This window comes from Phoxinus phoxinus, assembly GCF_949152265.1.
Source record: "Phoxinus phoxinus genome assembly, chromosome: 11".
In the NCBI taxonomy this organism is placed as follows: Eukaryota; Metazoa; Chordata; class Actinopteri; order Cypriniformes; family Leuciscidae; genus Phoxinus; species Phoxinus phoxinus.
Window position 1 is genome coordinate 4,058,281 of NC_136886.1, and position 13,166 is coordinate 4,071,446.

A 13,166-nucleotide genomic window follows, 5' to 3' on the forward strand; every position below is an offset into this window, starting at 1 on the left:
TTTGAATTTGAGTGTTTGTTTTTTTCACCACAGAAAATTGGTGTAATCTTTCATGAGATTAGGTTGGGTTGTTTGGTTTGAGAATCTGAAGTGTATTGTGTGCTGAAAGCTAAAAAATATAATTCTGTAGGGAAGACTTTAATGTTTTTCTTTACCACAACATCTTTCACTATACGGTAGGCATGTTAGGGTTTGTGATAGTGATGCTCTTTCATGCTACCAAACGTTGAGAATGTTTTGATTTCATTGGTAATATCTCCAACGCTTAAGAATGGCATCTACATTATTCATTTAGCAGATTCTGTCACAAGCCACTTGCAAGCTGTCCTAGTTGTGCTTGGAATGAAAACTTGTTCATTCCACTCTCCTTTGCTTTGTTTTGTTACTTCATCGGAATGGTACGGAACTTAGTAGAGGTTTTGGCACTTGCTGTGTGAACACACACACAAAAAAAAATCATGGACATGATTCGATAAGGTTAAATGGTCCTGAAAAAAATAGTCATTGTTTGTGGTCAAAAATGACCACATTGGAAATGAATGGGAGTTGAATTTCACTGCACACAAGCAAATCCCTACTGCAAGCTCATTTTTAGAGATCTTAACCACAATGTTTGAGAACAGCTTGTTTACATTTATGGCTTTGATTTTCTTACAATTTGAGTAAAATGTGTTTTGGAAAATATATATTCCATGTAAAAATTTTAAATGGCATTTTTCATAAGAAATATAAAGTTTTATAACATTTATTTCAAATTCAATTTTTAAAAACTTGCCAAGTGTCGACTTTACATTTAGTCATTTTAGCAGACGCTTTTATACAAAGGACTGAGGACTACAGCAAGCGAGTCATCGTGAAGAGGCAAAAATAACGCAAGAAGTGCTCAAAATACAAAGTTCAGTCATTGCTCAGAGTAGCATAAGCCAAACAAGGGAGGATTAAAGGAAATGGTTTTTTTTTTTTTTTATGTCAAGTGCTCACGGAAGAGATTACTTTAAAGGTCCCATGACATGCTGCTTTTTGTATGCTTTTATATAGGCCTTAGTGGTCCCCTAATACTGTATCTGAAGTCTTTTTCCCGAAATTCAGACTTGGTGCAGAATTACAGCCACTATGAGCCAGTCCCACAATGAGATTTCATTAGGACGTGCCATTACTGTCTCTTTAAATGCTAATGAGGAGGAGAGAGGCGGAGCAAGGTGGGGGTGTGGCCTGCCTTGACCAGCTTGCGGCCACGGTACCATGCGCTAATATTTACACTGGATGTATTCCCATGGCTCATAGACACGCAGTCGTTCAAGCTTTCCAGTTTGACCCAGAATCTGATCCGGATGGAGAAGCATCTGAAGAAGTTGCAACTCAGCGGCTACAGCAGGACGTCTCCGAATGGTTAGTTTAAAATATTGTGTCTGGATACGGTACTTTAGTTGGTTTGATTATGTATGCTGTTACAGTTATTATCATGTAGCTAATGCTACACGTTGTTGGCTTTTCATGTTGCTCTGATTCTGCTATTGTTCTAAAGCTGTATTAGCATCTATATCAGTAATCTTTGTAGTTTAGAGAAGGCTGTATACTCTGGCAATTTTTTTTTGATGACAAAGTTCTCCATGTCCACGTGATTTAATCCTGAAGGAATTAAAAAAAGACTTTTGTGTTCATTTGTTCATCCAAACACTGAGCAACTGCCATGCTTTGCTCGTTTGCAAGCCATGATGTCTCCAAGATCGCGCTGCACGGTCGTAGCGTAGCTCGTTTTCTCATGGGCGGGCCAAATTTTCTGGTTGGGCAAAGCAGAGAAAAAGGAGGTAGCCTTTCCCCGTATGACGACATAGGGAAGTTTCCAGATAGGCCCATCTGAGCTTTCAAAGTTTAATTTAATCAAAAGCGAAGCAGGATACCCAGGGCTTGGTTTACACCTATCGCCATTTCTAGCCACCGGGGAACCATGGGCAGGCTAGGGGAACTCATATTGATGTTTAAAAAAACCTTAAAGTGATAAAAATAAAGTGATATTTTCATGCCATGGGACCTTTAAAAAGGGACCAAACTGAAGTCTGTTCTCCAAAGCATTCAAGATGTAGGCTATGACCGTTTAAGCTGGAAATTCATTTTCAGGCCTATGCTCGAAAAGTGAATAAATGGATTATAATCTGAAATAAAAAACATGCAAATAAAATATAGTTGGGGAGACTGGATGGTTGTAACATGGGGAGAGTTGTAACACCATCAATTTCACTAATTAGGGATAAGATAGGAGTCATGTGATCACTTCATTATTTTTTCTACTTCCTACCCGATCACGCAGGGTGATTGTCAAGGCTGGAAACAGCCAAATGCAGAATATATATATATATATATATAGAGAGAGAGAGAGAGAGAGAGAGAGAGAGAGAGAGAGAGAGAAAAAAACTAATTTTGAGGTCAGAAAGTAAAAACTTTGACCAAGACTATATTTTGTTTAGTATCTGTTCTACTGCAGATAAAATTGTCTCACTTATATTAGATTTCTTAGGCAATATGTGATGCATTTCCCCCCCTGCTAATTTCAAACCTCTATGCTAAAACTGCTAGCTAAACATTGTCTGACAGGGGTGGGGAGCGTTGTAACACTTATTTTAAAAGTATTACAATCATCCCCTTACATACTAAGATTATAAATAAGAATTTTCTTGATTGTAATGTTTTTACAGAATGACTAGGGCATGAAAATGAAAGACTGACAGAGGTGTCTCTACCAGTGTTTTATATAAAGTGGTTTGCATGGAGCAGTTTAACAACTCAAGGTTTGGGTGAAATGCGCCCTATCCAGTTTCTGTGCCCACCAAGCCTGCACTCCAGGGTTACCAGCATCATTCATCTGTCAGCACTGTGACTGATTAAGAATATACACACATAGACACACACTTACACGGCACACGCACATTGACATGTTCTTTTTTGTTAGACTTAAAGATGTTCTTTAATCTGGTTCATTGAAGTAGTGTTTATTAAGTAAACCAGTAAGTATACATTTGTCTAGTAGATTAATTTACACACACATACGTTTTTTTTTTTTTTTACCTAGACATGTACATATAAATATGTTATTTAATTAGGTACATTGTAGTAGCCTAGTGTTATTATTAGGTGTACTGTTAAGTATGTCTGTTCTAGTTGACAAATTTACATGCACACACACATCCCATCCCCGGTCCAATCATTTCATTGAAATAAAAAGAAATTGTTCTATTTTGACGGACACAATAACATTACCAGAGGTTTAAACACATCTTACATTTGTTCAATATTTCAGTAAACTGTTAAATAAAAGCAAGATCTCAGTTACATTGTGAATGTAGTCACGGTTGAGAAGTTGCAGGGATATCGATGTGACTATTGTAGCATTCTCGTCACTTGCTCGTTTCTTACTCTTGTTCTCTCTCTCTTTGCTCATCAAGGGTTTAGCTTCTTGTAAAACTCCTGCGTGTTTGGACATGAACACACATCTGTGTAACTGGTTTGATACTTGATGTGCTGCCTGTGGCATTGTTTTTCATCACTGAGATGTTGGAACAACGCCTAGTTCACAAGAATCGACCTCTTTCAGGAAAACAACTGTGTTATGTGACTAACAGACAGAAACTTGACATGTGTCACCAAAACATCCACCAATGCAAACGGTACCAGTGTTAGAAAGTCAGCCCGCCTAATTCCTGAATGTGGTTTGTCTACTTACAATGAATGTCAAGAATATAGGCTACAGTAGGCTAGCCTACTGTTATGTATTTTTATCGCAATGTTACAGTTAAGTGAACATAATAAATGAATTAAATATGCTAATTTAACTATTTTTGGGTTAACCTTTTAACAATCTCCAAATTATTCATTGATTTTAATTGGGTAAACTTTTTTTCAGTTATTACAGTTTTTTTCGATTGTTTACACACATTTTCTGAAAGCATGCCTCATATTCTCAGAACTCTACACACAAATCAAAAAACACACACAATGGGCAAAACCCCTCAATTCTCCTGCAAAATGAAACTTTACATTCAAAACAATGTTATTTCTTCTCAAAATGGTATTTTGATTTCATATGACACACACAAACCATGATTAGACATTTATAAGAACCAGTTGAACACTGATGTGCTCAATGTAAAACACTTCTTCTCCATTCATCATAATGACTAAGCCTTTTTTTGTTCAGTGTTACACTTACTACACAGACACATACATAAGTGTGTTGTAAAATATTTGAGAATATTGTTTTTATACTCAGAATACACAAATACACGGTAACAAATATATTTTATTTTTCCCACAAAAACAATGTACACAGTGTACATCCCAACACAAAGTTGTACATACTGTGGTCTACATACAAAACAACAGAAGAATTTACTGTATACAGTTACAGTAAAAAATAATAATAATTCCAATGTTGGCATCCATTGCTCCACTGAAGAGCTCCTGTTGCCCTTTCATGCTAAAGCTCTGACTGCTCATTGTAAAACTGTGTGACGGTGTTTGCCCGTGTGATAAGTCAGTGTGCATATTTGAATGGCAGTGTGTTCCTCGTGAAAACAAGAGATTTTCTGCATGAAAATTGTGCCAAATGCAGAGAATTGTGTGTAGTGTTTTGAAAAAAGTGTGTTTTAGAACTGCAAATTGAGTGTAAAGCAGGAATTGTGCTTGTAGTTTAGGAGAATTGGTTCAGGGGGTTGGTGAATGACTTACATGTTGTGGTCATTGTGTCGCAAGTACCAGTATTTGTGTGTAAACAATTGAGAAAAACTGTATTATCATCATTATTGAAATTGGTCCCTTATTATTTTTCTTCTCCGAAATGAATAGCATTTTTAAAGACCTAAACCTGCTCGACTCATGCAAATTTGAACAGAGAACATGGCGCAAATTTCCATCTGATATGGGTTTCAGAGTTCAGTGGCAAAATGGCCCGATAGCACCACGGAAATTTCAACGACAACGAATCGACCCTCACGCTGCGTGCGTTTCAAGCAGCTACATGTACGAATATGGTCAAATCCGGGCAAAAATATTATACATTCATAATAAATTATTAACCTCAAATAAACATTTCATGCCTATCTATTTATTTAATTACCAGTAGCTAGTTCTATAATTAATGTACAACTATGTGAAAACAACAAAATAAATGGGCTAAATATTAATGGTTAAAGTGATTTCACCAAGAAGAACCGAAACAACATTCCAATCAACCAATCAGATTTGAGGATAGTTTTTTAGATAATGTCAAGTTTAGGCTTACAACAAGGGTTAGGGGCTTCTACACCATTCTCACTCACCTTTCATTTCCATTTGGTTTTAGAGATAAATTATGGGTTAGGATTATCATAGGATTATGACTATGTTTTTGGACAGAAATGTTCTTCCAGTTCCATATGTTAATCCAGGAACATGTTTTACTTGGCAAATTCATGGTGACCAAATAATATAATCAAAAAATTATATACTCTGGAAAAACTGACCAAAATTATGGTTTATATACTTATTAAAATGCATTACCATTCGAAACCATACATGTACCATGGTACTGCCACAAAACTTTCATCGAGGAACACTTTATTGTACAGCGTCCTTTTTACACGCTATTTACTTAGTAAAAACAGTATATTATGCATAGTTACATGCAAATAACCCTATAGTAAGTAAATGTTGTGAATTATTGTTAATCAGTAGGAAATGTAAAATGACACTGTAACAAGAACCCATTAAAATGTAAAATAAAGTGTAACCCTTTTATGCAATGTCATTTTGACATTCAGCCACATCTCATAGACTCAGTGTTAATCTTGTTGGGATGAATAAGCGATTCACATGTTCACTATTGCGGTTTTCAGCTCCAGTTCTTTCATTAAAATGTTTCCCAAACAAGCAGTGCAGTGTCTGTCCCACCGCGGGACTCGTGGCGCATCTGGATATCAGTGAGTAGTCTTTGCCAGCCTCAGATTTCTGTGTTTCTGGTGAATGCAGCGTCATTGTAGCTGTTCACGCTGGATGCATTCTTGCGAAGGTTAGTCATAATCATTGTACGTTATTCATTCCTTAGTTTCTGAGCGGTGTGAAACTCAAACTTTTACTAAAATTGATGCATGTAAGCCTATTGTTTAACAGGGCAGGTCCGATTTGTTTGACAATGACATCATTACTTCAGACAAGAAAGACTGGTTTGTAATCAAAGTGAAAGTCTTTTTTAAATACCAACTAAGGCAGACAGAATGTGCAGAAAGTTTAACCTGCAATTTAAACAAAGAATCTGAATTCCAAGTAAGTAGAGGCACTGAAGTGATTCAGAGGTATGTTTCTGTTTATTGGTGACAGTCATCATGGGTGCTAGTTGGACACACATCTGGAGGGAGGAATTCAAAGTTCACAAACTCCACCTTCTCACTTCTAAACCAGAGCTTTTGCTTCAGCCACGGGTGAGTTTGAGCACTGACCCAACAATGAAGTAAAATTTAGTTTATACAAAGGTTTTGCAACATGGTAGATGGTTTGCTGCTGGTCCAAGGAGATCTACCAGCCTTCTAGACCAGCTTGGATCAGCTAATGAACATAACTAGCATGGAGTTAGAAACCATGTTAGATCTATCAGCAATGCAATGATGCTGAAGACAATGAATGCATACGTGTATTAAACGTCAATTTTAAAAAATCCATTATAATGAGGAGTGAAATGGGAGGCTGAAATAACTTGTCTCTTGTTGCCAGTGGGATATTCCTCCATTGATGTGGCTTCTGTACAGGGGCTTTATGCTGGTCTACACCGTCAGCTGGTTGATCTACATGATTCTTCTCTTCAAAACACCTAAACTCCTCATTTATCTCAGCAATATCTCATACTGTCTCATGGTCATCTACTATCTGGTTGCTTTCTGTAATCTGGCCTGGGCTTTCTTGAAGGTCAGATGCTCCTCTCACAGAATGAATAGAGGTAATGTTGTTGCACAATGCACCACTGATCACTGATGCCCATTGATCTGAGTAACGCACAATGGCCCCATGAAGCATCTGAACACACTATCTGAATGTCACTATATTAATAATATTAAAGGTGCTCTAAGCGATGTCACGCATTTTTTAGGCCAAGCATTTTTTTGTCACATACAGCAAATATCTCCTCACTATCCGCTAGCTGTCTGTCTCCTGAACACACTCTAAAAAAGCGCGGTCTCTGTAGACACCCCAGGCTCCACAAACAGCAACAAAAACAAACTGGTCTAACCCGCACCACAACATAACAAACAGTGTTCCAGCCAATAACCGACAAGAAGGATTTGGGGGTGGGGTTTGGAGGTTAGTGCGCGGATGAGGAGGAGGGAGGGTCTAGCTAGCCTCCGTTTTGTTTGGCAATAGTTCGAACGTCAACAAGAAGTGACGTCACCCAGGATCGCTTAGAGAACCTTTAATATATCAACTTATTACATGTGAGCCGTAAAAGCTGTTACACAGGCGAACTCATAGGCGAGGGAGGGTTGGATCCAAGTGCAGATGGTTTTGTAAGACTGGAAGAACTGGAAGAGAGAGGGCAACTCTCTGAGAAAAAAATTAATTAACATTTGAACTCTCTCTTGTGAAGTTAGCATCACCATTTTCACCATCACCATAACCACGCAAATCTCACCTCAGAATCATCCTACATCTCTTTCCCTCTTTCCCTCTTCCCCCATTCCATCTCTCTCATGCTGAGATCACCAAAATTCACCCAACAATCTATAGGTTTAATGTGAATAATTATCAAATATATTTATACATATTTGGTATCATTTGAAATGTCTCAGCACAACTGGTACACAAAGGTCACATTCTCCACTGAAGTAAACCAAAAGGTTATAAAGTTCTCAAGAGTTTAGAGATAACTTGCACAGATAGGAGGGTGTGTCTTCCAGGTAAATGGCATTCTGCTCCCAAAAGGTGTAAACTCTGAATGCAAATTCCCATTGCAGGGCTGCCAACTCTCAGGCATTGAGTGCGAGACTCACGCAATTTACACTTTTCACACCACGCCACACATTTTCTCACGCAGAGAAAAATTGCGAAGCAAAGAGGACATTGACACTGACAGACAAGACAGCGAAGGTTACTTTTGATATGAAACAAATTCTCAGCTCTCAGATTCTGTCAATTTTATTTCGAAATTCAAACAATAAATACAGTTTTGGCGCTTGTAAATGTGACGTTGTGTCTGTTTAAGCGGCACGCGAACCGATCATCTAGTAAATAAACATGATTGAACAATAGGTGGTATATTGAAAGACAGACAAACTTACCAAAATGTATCCCTCATACATAATATCGATCAATCAGTGTTTTTTAACCGCGGAAAGAGGTCAATAAAACCGCTGGAGAACAATGTCACATAACGTTACATTCACCTCAGGAAATCCAGCACGTTATTGGCTTGAAAAATTAGTTATAGAGAGGAGTATTTAAATATGTGCACTATATTACATATTTATTGTATTTTTACTTATTTCACTAAAATATAACGTTGTTATTATGATTAAAAAAAACACATTATATTTAATTGAGTTGTAATTTTTAACCTTTAAAAATAATTCCAGCTGACAGTGCTCTAGCAGGTGAGATTTTTGGTAACACTTTACAATAAGGGTACACTAATAAGCATTAATTCATGCTTAACTAATGCACAGATAATACTGAATTAATGTATTGCTAATGATTATCTAAGCTATTCATTAATGATTGCCTCATTAGCAACTAATGAAGAGTCTGTTTGGTTAATATATTAGTTCATATATGAATTGTTATTAATTAAATATGTAAGTGTGTATTAATTCTATAATACCTTATTTTATTAACTAATAGTGTTAATTAATTTGTTAATTACCACAATGAGCCAAAGCCTTAGGCTATATTTCAACTTCAAGATAATACAGGTAAACTAATATGCATTAATACATTATTAATTACAGCATTAGTAGTGTGTCATTTACTACAATGTTTTTGGAAACCAGTGTTTAATAAACAGCTTTTATAAACTCTAGTGATGGTCATTAATGATTCATTAATCATTAGCTAACAATCATTATGTTGTGACTTTACTTGTTGAGGCACATCATTATTAACTCATCATCTAGTAATTGTAGTAATTGACACACTACTAATGCTGTAATTAATAATGTATTAATGCATATTAGGCTCATTGTGGTAATTCACAAATTAATGAACACTATTAGTTAATAAAATAAGTGATTATGGAATTAATCCACAATTACATATTGAATTAATAACAATTCATATATGAACTAATATATTAACCAAACAGACTCTTCATTAGTTGCTAATGAGGCAATCATTAATGAATAGCTTAGATAATCATTAGTAATACATTAATTCAGTATTATCTGTGCATTAGTTAAGCATGAATTAATGCTTATTAGTGCACCCTTATTGTAAAGGGTTACCAGATTTTTTTATTAGGAAAAATATACATGTAGGCTATCTCCCTATTATGCATCCAAACGAATCGATATTTAATCAAGATCGGAATCAAATCACAATAATTGAATTGAAATTGTGAAATTTGTGTCAAGCTATAATAAAAACAGTAGCTTACCTCATTGTACTATGTAAACATTGTAACATGTAGTCACTAAACCTATAATAAAATAATGTTCAGGAACCAATGTTTTGACAATCACAATACATTTATTGTGATGTAAAAAAAAAAAAAAAACTTGCATCCCCCAATCCATACTTTGTCTCTCAGACACTCAACATCATGCATTTCTTGAGTCAGGTACATCTTCATTTTTTTTTAGACTTTAACTCAGTTGTTATGCAGTCGCAAATAGGGGGCTAGATAAAAATACTATTGAGATAATAGCAGCGTTTGGAGCGACCATAACCTCTGGTTATCGTTCAGGGGTGAGTTTCCCAAAGCCAACTATGGTCGCAAGTTCTGTCGTTTCCAATAGAGTTCAATGGAACTTGCGACCATAGTTGGCTAACGATGCTTTTGGGAAACGCACCCCAGACTGGCGAGTTTGTGATCGTGAGATCCGCGCAAACGGCGGGCGCGAGACTCTCTGAGCGACAGATTCCTAATGAACGAGTAAAATATAAAGTAAAGAGTTAAATAGAACAATCAAATATATTGCTAAACTATTATATACATGACCAATTGGCAATCTAGCCTACATTCGAGGTTGTGATAAAATGGAGTCAGATAAAAGCTTAAATGGAATTAAATTAGCCTACTTTGCCAGAGACCCGTCCTATCGGAAACCGCCATTTGACCGATAAACGGCCCTACAGTTTTTTAAAGAGTTTATTATGAGAATATAAATAACTCAAGAAACTACAAAACAAAAATGCTGGAAAACAGAACTGAGAGCACCAACATACCAGGTTTAGGGGCCGTTTACAAACCCGGTTTTAACTAGAAATGGGAAACCTTTTATGCGTTTTGGCCGTTCATTTACACGACAACAGCATTTTGGGGACCGCAGACTGGTGGTGGTTGAGGACTGGAGAGACCCCGACATGATTGAAAAAGCGCTTTGGGTGTACAGTAGTATATGAAAGCGCTATATAAATGCCTCATTCTATTTCTATTCTATTAGATCACAATATAAAGCATTAACCCCCGGTTTCACAGACAAGTCTTAAATCTAGTCCCAGACAAAAATGCATGTTTGAGTTTTAATCGAAAGCAACTTGCACTGATATATCTTAACATATGTCAGTGGCATTTTTTTGTCTCAAGATGCACACCAGTAGGCTAATGTGTTTTTTTCTAAGGCACGTTTATAAAAGCTACTTAGATGTCATAATTAAACTAAGGCTTATTCCTGACTTAATCTAAGCCCTGTCTGTGAAACCAGGCCTAAATGTCATCTGCGTTCAAATGCTGCATGCTTTAATGGAGTCATTTCCTCCAGTAGGGGACAGTAGTGAGACCCTCCTCTCTCCTCCCGTCGCTTCTCTCTGTCTACAGTGGTTCCTGCATTCAATGATGGGCTGCAGTTCATTAACCGTCTCCTTTATCTACTGGACCCTGATCCACACCTCGGACCAGCACTCCCTCACAGCCTTCAACATCCACATCCATGCCATCAACAGCATCCAGACCACCGTGGATCTGCTGCTGTCCTCTACACCCGTTCATCTCACCCACCTCTTCTATGGTGTGCTGGGAGGACTCCTTTATGTCATATTTGTTGTTGTTTATTGGCTAATGGGCTGCACCAACCTGAATGGTGAACCCTACATCTACAGCATTCTTGATTTCAGTGGGCGCCCCCTAGTGGCGACACTTTGCATTCTGGGAGTTGCTCTGCTTTGTTTACCATCCTGCCACTTTGTGCTGTGGAACATGCAGTTGCTGAGGGAGTGGGTGGTGAGCAGGGAGAAAGTGAGGAGAATGGCTCTGAAGAGAGAGGTTTGGTGGTGGGTGAAGGTGTCTGGAAGAGCGACCTTTGACCTCGTGCCTTCTCTGGATCCAGCAGCCTCTGTGTTTGAGGCTAGAGGACAGCCAATGATGGAGGACCAGCTGTCATAATCCATCACTCTTGTTTGAAGGAGTTTCTGGCCTGTCTAAATCTACATTTTCCTATTTTAGCCAGCAGATCTTGATTTTCCTGTAATATCTTGCAAACGCTCTCAAAACTCAAACACTCAAAGCTCTTTAGTGGACTTGACTCTGTTGATCCAAATGTGGTTGGTTGCTTGTTGAGATCGGAAATGCCCTCAAATACTTTGACATTTGCTTGAAGTGTTAACACTTTTCTTGGAAATCAACCCACACTGTTAAAAAAAGGAGAAAAAAGATATGTGAAGTCTTATGGTAAATGGAATATATTTCTGTGATGGCAAAACTATATTTTCAGCAGTTATGTCGATGTCAAGCACTAGAGGTCAGCAGTGTCCTCTTGGAAGTATAACAAGTCCACATTGAAAATCTCAAATTCAAAATAATTTTAGTTTTGAATGATTTTAACAAAGAAATGTGATGCCACATCAAAAAGAATGCTTAAGATTAATCAGTTTAGGTTGATTTAGTCTGATTTATATATATTAAGAATTTGTTTTAGTTTAAATTTAACTAAAATAGTAATTTAAAAAAAGTACACATTTTGAGGACTTTTGAACCATATTATATATTAATGGCTGTGAAAGACCACTTTAGAGTTCAGAATTCAATTGGTCTTGGGTGAAGACATAATTTGAGCATAACTTCGCATTACTGTAATATTTTTATGATATGTTTTGTGCCAAATGGGGGAAAAATGTTAAATGCGCAGGTTTCAGATTTTATTGGTAATTTTAAAAAAAAATGTTTGACCCACACCTAGCCTGAGTTAAAAAGAAATAATAATAATAAATTAAATGCATTTATTATTATTATTTTTATTGATAGGTCCTTTATGCACTCTGCAAGCAATCACATGATCATTACCACATGGCACAATGTGAAAGCTGCTGATTGGCAGCCAATTAGATAAGTGGTCTGCTTCGGCATTTGCTGTAAGCTAGTATATGTTTCATTTCTGGTGCTTAATTATCATAGAAATTATATTATATTAATTCTTATAAGTTTATAACATTTATGACTTGCATTTGAGATTAAGTTAATCTCAAAGTCAAAGCAAATGCATTTATGATTGACTCCTGTATAGCTGAATGCAGTGTTGTCCCCTCGGCTGGTCTCGTGCAGAGAAGTGTGGTGGAGTGGGAGTGTGTCTGTGCTGTGCGGTATAACACACTCATGCTGTGTTGAGAGGGGTCGTGGCAGCGGCACACAACAGTCTTTAGCCCACTCGAGTTGTTTTCGGTCTCTCGTGTCTGGCATCATCGTGACCCTCTCTGAATCAAAGAGTTCAGTCTCTGTCTGTGTGATTTAGAGCTTAGTCAGAGATGATGCTGCTATAGTGTTTCTCATGTGTGTGCATTTGCGTGTCTGCTTTTATGATTCATTATAGAATCACATTTGCTCAAATATTATAATGTAATTCATATCCCTGAAATTGTCATTAGATGTTAAAACATCAATTTATGCATGCTCCTGAAATTTCAATAAAAGTTCATACATTACGAATTATTGATTTCCCTTGAGATGCAAAAAGTTTTGATGTTTCCGTTTATAGTTTAGACACGTTTCTCTTTGGTTCTTC

At 37.0% G+C, this 13,166-nt stretch overlaps 1 protein-coding gene across 1 annotated transcript; it reads left to right on the forward strand.

Moving 5' to 3' along the window:
* Positions 1–1,273: 1,273 nt before the first annotated feature.
* Positions 1,274–13,085, forward strand: LOC307006865 (protein rolling stone). The gene is made up of 5 exons (XM_079628314.1): positions 1,274–1,389; positions 6,349–6,449; positions 6,739–6,961; positions 10,938–12,164; positions 12,499–13,085. The coding sequence occupies exons 1-4, from the start codon at positions 1,332–1,334 to the stop codon at positions 11,552–11,554; spliced, it is 999 nt and encodes a 332-aa protein (XP_079484440.1). The 5' UTR covers positions 1,274–1,331; the 3' UTR covers positions 11,555–12,164; positions 12,499–13,085.
* Positions 13,086–13,166: the final 81 nt, after the last annotated feature.

Excerpts from the sequence above, each read along its gene's own strand:
- LOC307006865 (XM_079628314.1), top strand. The coding sequence starts at position 1,332 with ATGGAGAAGCATCTGAAGAAGTTGCAACTCAGCGGCTACAGCAGGACG. Across the intron at positions 1,390-6,348 it reads CAGCAGGACGTCTCCGAATG|TCATCATGGGTGCTAGTTGG; the intron begins GTTAGTTTAAAA and ends TATTGGTGACAG. Across the intron at positions 6,962-10,937 it reads CTCTCACAGAATGAATAGAG|GGGACAGTAGTGAGACCCTC; the intron begins GTAATGTTGTTG and ends TTCCTCCAGTAG.